At 37.4% G+C, this 8221-nt stretch overlaps 1 protein-coding gene across 1 annotated transcript in view; it reads left to right on the top strand.

The window, feature by feature from the left end:
* Positions 1 to 6828, top strand: part of LOC107701616 (receptor tyrosine-protein kinase erbB-4-like) — a 31768-nt gene extending 24940 nt beyond the window's left edge. Inside the window, exons 10-16 of the mRNA XM_016503659.1 lie at positions 998 to 1153; positions 1468 to 1543; positions 2183 to 2329; positions 2980 to 3077; positions 3159 to 3329; positions 4553 to 4859; positions 5592 to 6828. Coding sequence (XP_016359145.1) covers positions 998 to 1153; positions 1468 to 1543; positions 2183 to 2329; positions 2980 to 3077; positions 3159 to 3329; positions 4553 to 4859; positions 5592 to 6415 — 1779 coding nt within the window. The 3' untranslated portion in view covers positions 6416 to 6828. The remainder of the gene's footprint in view (positions 1 to 997; positions 1154 to 1467; positions 1544 to 2182; positions 2330 to 2979; positions 3078 to 3158; positions 3330 to 4552; positions 4860 to 5591) is intronic.
* Positions 6829 to 8221: the final 1393 nt, after the last annotated feature.

Here is an 8221-nt window from a genome sequence, read left to right as displayed (position 1 = left end):
TGTCTGTGTTTGTACATAATAGTAAAAATACACTACTGTCAAAAGTTTAAGATCAGTACGATCATAAGTCTGCATTTATGTAACTGTTTTTAATTTAACTCATTTATCTAGATGCTTTAATATAGATGCTTACTGAATAAAATAAATCATTTGCTGGCCTCACACTTTTAAAAAGTGTTGTATATATTGCTGTTTTTAATATGCATTGTTACATTGGCGCTTATAAATGAAAATAAATAAAAATCATTATTTTTGTGTTTCATGCAACCCAACGTTTCTCTTTTTTTCATTCATTGACATGTTGGCAGGATATCCATTTTGTCATTGTGTAATTGTGCTGAAAATTGGCAATTACACGGCAGAACTCAAACAAACACATTTTAATGATTATTTGTACAGTGTGTTTCCAGTGGCCAGTATTCTTGCAGTTTCATTTCAGCTTCATCCTCAATGCTCAATTCATGTGCTGTTGTCCTTCATAGTGCTGTCATGCGGCCACAGTCATTTCTATCATGACTGTTCAGCACTTCCCAGAACAAGCCCACAGGTCCATTTCCTTGAACCTCGCTATCAGTGATTTTCTTCAAGCATATGCTGAGATTCAACAACCCCTCCAGCACAGCTCCCCTCTCCTCCCAAAGGCCAGGAAGTTGCATTTTAATTGAAGATTAACATAAAGCCATAAATCATAGGCAAACTTCTGTAGAGGCACTAAGATCAGTATTAATGCACAGTGACCCAAAGCAGCAAAATAGAAGTGAACATGGGTAAAGAGAAATAAGGATATGCTATTAAACTTTGATTAGATGTCCCACTAATTTACTGTCTATCTTTAGGAAGGGAATCTAATTTGACAGGCCTATATTTAAATCCCTGATGTATTTGTATAGTGGTGGTCTATATGAGTGGTAGGGTGAAGTAGCTTTGTATGATCTGCTTTACTTGTTGCTGTGTGATATGAACCAGGACTGTGCCCTCTTTGTCTCCTCTTTGGTAGGGTATGATGTACCTGGAGGAGAGGCGGCTGGTGCACAGGGACCTCGCGGCCCGTAATGTCCTGGTGAAATCTCCAAACCACATTAAGATCACTGATTTTGGACTTGCTCGACTGCTGGAAACCGATAAAAAAGAGTACAGTGCGGATGGAGGCAAGGTCAGTGTTTGAAACATGCATCAGAATGCACTACAAGGTAAAAGCAAATCAAATCCAAAGGTGATTTATGGAAAATCAGCAGTATTAATTTGTGTTAGCCAGCAGTTTTTCTTGTAAAGAACTTTCTTAAATCCTTTGTGTGAAAGTTTGATGGCTCTCATTGGGACTCTCAGTTAATGTTGCATTCCATACCTTCCCTGAAACAATTAAAGTATTCTTCATTATTATACATCCTTTAATCAAAACTATCTAAATTGTCATGCTGCATTGATATGGAAATGCTCTTTGCATTACCTTTTTTTTCCCTACTCTAGATGCCCATTAAGTGGATGGCCCTTGAGTGCATTCACTACAGGAAGTTCACACATCAGAGTGATGTATGGAGCTATGGTGAGACACACAGTGAAGCAAATTTTGTTTTACTACTATTTTTTTTTCTGATCAAATTCGTAAAAATACTATTATTTAATAATATTTTACAAAATTGTTATCCTTTTACAATATTATGTTTTATTATTTTGTGTAATAGTTTTAGTAGTTCAATCTATAATTATTTATTTGTTTGTTTGTTTGTTTGTTTGTTTGTTTATTTATTAAGATCTATTTTTGGCAAATGTATGCGTTTATTTGGATAGGACCGTAGTTAGACAGAAAGCGAAGTGAGTGAGAGAGAGAGAGGGTGGACGGGATCAGGAAAGGTCCGCAAACTGGGACTCGAACTCGGGACACCAGAAGCGCAACGGCGCTACATATGGGCGTCTATCAGCGCCGCACAGTTTATTTTAATTTGTTGTGTTCTCAAAGAATTCTATAAGCAAAATTAAGGATTAAATGCAAATTAGCATAGTTGGGAGTATAAAACTGCAAAGAGCTGCTAAAAAAAACACAATTGGGATACTGTTTTCTACATGGTAATGAAAGTTAAATGTAGGTGAAGACAGCACGTTCTCTATAAGTTTCACATACACCTCCTGTAGTTTCATTACCATCTTGCTAGCTAACAGTGGACTATGTTTCACATTCATTCAGGGGTGACTATCTGGGAGCTGATGACGTTTGGAGGAAAGCCCTACGATGGGATTCCCACACGTGAGATTCCAGACATCTTGGAGAAGGGCGAGCGTTTGCCCCAGCCAACCATCTGCACCATAGACGTCTACATGGTGATGGTCAAATGTGAGTCATATTCTGAGACTTTCTAATCTGTTCATACAGTATATGCTTTCCTTTTTATCGACCAATGGTAGAGGAAGTGTTTCAGAAACCTGTTGTTGTTTCAGAAACTCCATTTGGTGGCACAGAAATTATGCACTTCACCTTTAATACAATTATGCTTTGCCATTTTGCTAATGAAGTCAAATGTAAAAAGCGATAGCCAAATCTGGTACGTTCGTCTTGTATTTGCTGTCACTTTTATATCCAGCTCTCTTTATGCACTCGCACTCTATTTGTTTTGGCACAGTCAATTCCACAAAGAAGTGAAAAGAGATGAATATTAGATCTGTTCGGCATAATCAGATTTGACTGGAAGCCGCCGTTTATGATTTGATTCAACATAACAATTACAACACCTCAGAGAGTTTAATATTCTTACATGAAATCCACTTTTATTGCTTTCCATGTGTGTAATGTGTCAGATTGGAGGGTAAATTAAATGGAATTAAGAAATTAGGATCAAGCAAATTCCAAACTCAATATATGCAAATATATAAAATGCATATATAGAGTATTTATTTATTATATGAAAATGTAAAGGAAGATTTTACTTGCAAAGTTGAATTTTGTTGTATATTTCTGATTTACTGTTGGCCTGTCTTCACCTCCAGGCTGGATGATTGATGCTGATAGTCGGCCTCGGTTTAAAGAACTCGCTGCAGAGTTCAGCCGCATGGCACGAGACCCTCAGAGATACCTCGTCATACAGGTGGGGATTGCTTAACTTCTCTCTGCTTGAAATTTTGAAACGTTCCTGGAGTTCAGTGGATAATACTAAATGTCATCTCAGGGGGACGATCGCATGAAGCTGCCCAGCCCCAACCACAGTAAGTTCTTCCAGAGTCTTCTAGATGAGGAGGAGCTGGATGACCTGATGGATGCTGAGGAGTACTTGGTTCCTCATTCCTTAAATGCTCCTCCCACTTCCCATATGCCCCACCCACATGTAGATTCAAATCAAGTAAGCACCATGGTACCACAGTTTATGTCACGTCACAGCAGGAATCAAAATACAAACAATAAACTATGTTTTTAATTTTATTTAATTTTATTGTTTTATTTTGTTTTGCAAGTTTTCTGCCCTTTCCTTAAGACATCATGTGTTTTTATTCCTAGTACATTTATGGACATAATTACATAAAAATTTTAATTCTTCTTTAACATAATCATTGTTTCCAGGTTTTACAGTAATGCTAGATTTTCAATCCCAGTTTATCAGCACGGTTTCAAACCTTTTGATCTACTGTATTTGTTTATTAATATTTTTGGCTTATTTGTTCATTCATTCACCTATATGATGATGAATGCTTTACATTTATACTCCTATTCAAAAGTTTGAGGTCAGAAAGATTTTTGTTTTTAAAGTTTTGGAAGAAGTCTCTTATGCTTGCCAAGGCTGTATTTATTCAAAACATACAGTAAAACAGTAATACTGTGAAATATTATTATAATTTAAAACAACTACATCTATCTATTTTAATATATTTTAAAATTTAATTTAATCCTATGATGCAAAGCTGAATTTTCAGCATCATTACTCAGTGTCACATTATCATTCAGAATTTTTTTTTTTTTAGGATTCTTTCATGGTTCAAACAAACAGCATTTATTTGAGATTTAAATATTTTGTAATAATGTAAAACAAAAAAATTGCTTTTACTTCTGATCAATTTAATGCATCCGTGCTGAATAAAAGTATTCATTTATTTCCTAGAAAAAAAATACTTGGTCAAACCGAGGTCAAATTGGCACTGAACACTATATGGAGCAGTACCTCTGCACCTTGCTTTTATTATTACTGTTTGAATAGACTCTCTCCATTGCCAAGTTGGTCACAGCCTTTCATTTCACCTGAGTAAGGAAAAGAACAGGCAAAATTACATTCACTTCCTGCTTCATACAATAACGTATCACTTTAAACTTGAGCTTTGATATAGCTTAGAAAGTGTTAAAAATCTCACATATACAGTATGATCAATACAATGGTGTCCAAAAGACCACATTGAGAATCATGAAAAGCAAAAAAAAAAATGTTAGGATGTTTTCACTAGTGGTCTCACACTTTTGGACCCCAGTGTATATATATATATTGTGTTTCTTCTGAATGTTTTTCCTATGGACATCTCTAAAGCATATTTTAACTTATTTTACCTTAAGTAAATTTTTTGTTCCTCCTGTGATCAGAACCAGTTTGCGTATCATGATGGAAGTTTGTGCCCTGAAGAGGTGATAGGATCCCGACCTCATGAGGCAGTTGCTACAGGAAGTGGCCCCTCTGTCCCGGCAGGTATACAAAGATCAGGTCTGGACCCAGCAGATGAGCAACACTGCAATGGAAGCTTAAAGAAACAGCCCACAGCTCACTCAGTAGAGGAGAGCAGTGGACAGCGTTACAGTGCAGACCCAACTGTCCTACTGGGAGAGAAAGGACAGATGGAAGATACAGATGAGGATGGTTATATGTCCCCTATGAAGGGCAAGATCTCCACAAGTATGTTCTCAAATATTTATTATAGAATTTGTGAATAGGACCGTTATTATTAGATCGTTTACTCACCCTTGTGTCATTCCAACCCTGTTTGACTTTTTTTTTTATCTGTGAAATTTAGAACAAGACATTTTGAAGAATGTACCGGTAATTTTTTATGCAATTACGATGAATAGGGACCAAAGTTTTTAGTATTAATTTAGTTGTCTATTAATATTTACTTTTTGAAAACATGCTGTAAAATGTTTTTCCTTATATATATATATATATATATATATAATTTTTTATGTTAAGTATTTTTAATGAAGCAATTATTTTTTCCTAATTGTTCAGTTTTTTTCTTTCTTTCTTTTTTTTTTTGTTTGTTTGTTTGTTTGTTTTGTTACTGTCTAGGCCTTACTACTAATCTCCTTTCTACTACTTTAATTGTATCAAAGAACTAACCTGTTCAGAAGATGTGCAGCGCTTAAGTTGTATAAACCATGTTTATGATTCATAATTATTTTTTATGATTTTTATGGGTTTAGAGTGCTTTTTTGTTTTTTGGAGCTGGATAGCCCAGGTCCTCAATCACTTTCATTATATTTAAGAAAAGTGGCCAAGACATCATTACACATTTGCTGCCTTATGTTTCACCAAAGAAAGAAACTACAGTAAAAAGTCATAATATGACATGAGAGTGAGTAAAGTATAACTACAATGTTTTATCCATGTCATTGTCTATCTTCTTTGCAGATCATCTGAACCCTGTTGAGGAGAATCCTTTTGTAACAAGGCGTAAAAATAAAGACATTCATGCACTAGACAACCTGGGTTACCACAGCGCCCCTGATGGGAAGCCCAATTGTGAAGATGAGTATATCAACGAGCCCCTTTACCTCAACACATTCAACAACCCCAGCGGCATGAACCAGGAGATGTTAAGGAAAAATGGAGTCTCCATCCCATTGCAGGTGACCACAGCAGCCCACACTCAAAGCACCCATGTTCCCCACATCGCACAATTGGGAAAACCCCATCATCACAGCAACGGACCGCACGTTCATTTCGCCATACCGCCAGTTCAGCCGGTACACCCTGGACCGATGAGCCAAAATGATCAACAAGCCCATTCAGTTCAGTTGGTTCATGATCATGGCAGTAAATCTGTCCCACCAGCAGGCCAGATCTGTCTAGTGAGCCATCAAGTCCAACCAGGGCACCCAAACAAATCTAATCGTTCGCCCCAACAGTTTCACTTGGCAAAGTCTGGTAAAGGTGGCACAATGGGCCTACCGGGTCATCCGGTGCAACCGGGCACCCAGATTGGGACCGTATTAGTGGACAAGATGTACAAGAATAGCTTTGACAATCCTGAGTATTGGCAGCAAAGCCTTCCGCCCAAGGTTACCCCTCAAAACTCCCAAGACTCTTCGGTGATCTGCAATAACAAGTTCCTTTACAAGCAGAATGGCCACATACAGCCTGCCGTGGCTGAAAACCCTGAATATCTGTCTGGTATGAAGCCAGGAACAGTCCTGCCTCCTCCTCCATACCGGCAGAGGAACACTGTGGTCTAACGTCCAGGTCTCCATGCTCCGTAGAGCCTGGTTCTTCTACCAGCACCTTAAATGTCTTTCTTTGACCCTCTGGTGGTCAAAAATGGGACGAGAAACAATATAAGCCACTGAACTGCCATTATGTCACATAAAATAATGGCATAAAAACCATTGGGGAAAGCTCAACGCAACCCATCCATCCACAAAGACCTCGCCAGTTGTCCAGGAACGTTTTTTTTCTCCTCCACAGGTATTTTAAAGTCTCTCATATGGGATGGCACATAATCAGATGTACTAACATCATTAATTTATTGAAATTAGATATTAAGTACACTCTAAAAAATAAAAATTCCAAAGTTTCACAGCAATGCCATTGGACTTGGGTGTCCAGTTCTGCTCCTTGAGGGCCAATATCTTGCTGAGTTTAGCTCCAACTAGCTCCAACACACTTGCCTGGAAGTTTCTAGTGAGTCTGAAGACCTTGATTACTTTGGTTCAGGTGTGTTTAATTAGGGTTGGAGCTAAAATCCTGTAGAACAGTGGCCCTCCAGGAAGTTTTGGACGTCCCTACTATAGAAGAACCATTCTGGGTTCCCCAGAGAACCTTTCGGTGAACAGTTCTTAAAAGAACCATTTTTCCTTAGTGAAAATGTTTTTTCCACTGTAAAGAACATTTTGTGCAATGGAAAGATTCAATGGATGTTACAGGCTCTTCTTGGAACCATAGATGCCAATAAAGGATTTTTTATTAGTATTGTTTATATTTAAGAGTGTACAGTAGGTGGTTCCAGCTGGGTGGTTCCATAATGAAAAATTTGATTCTGAATGGACAGAGAAGTGTATTTTAAAGATTCTAGGCGTGAATATGCACTTGAATTTTATATTTCTGTGACTGGAACACTTGCACTTTTTCAGCACATCCTACATACCGCTAAAACTGCTGCCCTACTGGGACGACTACTGTTAGACCTGAGAGGATTGTGAAATTATGGACAGTCGAGTTCCTCAGCACAATGAGTTGAATAGGAGGCTGATAAAGGCACTGCGAATCATTTGTTCATATTGGGAATACAATAGAATAATTGTCAATGGGGTTATTGCCATTTGGTGAGTGGTGAACTCACCTGTTGAGAGATATGAAGAATTAATTATCAGGAAGAATGGCACTGAATGGTTTACAGGGTGTTTACATTAATTTACTTTATCGGTACCTGAACTGAGTAAGCACTGACAAAGGGTGTCTGGGAACTTTAATTCTCCTTTGTCAGAATTTAAAACTGTTACTTTTCAGTTCTTAGTTTAAAAGACTTAACCTGAGTTAGTCAATATGCTATCAAAAGTTGAAGTTAGTCAACATGAAATCAACCCTTTTTACTTTCTTAATGTTCCTGTTATTCCACTTTGTTAACACCCATGTTTTATAATTGTTCATCATAATGTGTAACTCGTTCCGTTGAAATGGCTTTCCTTTTTGGCTGACATTACAATTGTTTAACCAGCAGACAGCTAGCTACTGCTGCATTGTTGAAGCTACTGTTGCAGATATTACAGCCTTTCTAAATTATTTTCATTGTTAATTGTTAATGCAATAATTTAAAGTTAGCTAATAGTAATGTGATAACGTTACGGCAATAAAAGCAAATAAAGATCGATTTGAACAAGTACGTATTTCCCTACTGAACTTGACCTTCAGTCTCCAAGTCCCAGTCAAAAAGCCTTGTCAGAAGTAGGTTTAAGTGGATTTTTATAAGTTTCACGGTTGACAAACTTGCATTCAGGGCATGTTATGCCAATTTTCACAATCTAGTCATTTCCTGGCTGATAAAA

The sequence above is a fragment of the Sinocyclocheilus anshuiensis genome, unplaced genomic scaffold (genome assembly GCF_001515605.1).
Source record: "Sinocyclocheilus anshuiensis isolate Anshui unplaced genomic scaffold, SAMN03320099.WGS_v1.1 scaffold12850, whole genome shotgun sequence".
NCBI classification, from domain to species: domain Eukaryota; kingdom Metazoa; phylum Chordata; class Actinopteri; order Cypriniformes; family Cyprinidae; genus Sinocyclocheilus; species Sinocyclocheilus anshuiensis.
Note: the sequence above shows the minus strand (reverse complement) of the source record. Positions and strands in the feature narration are given on the sequence as shown.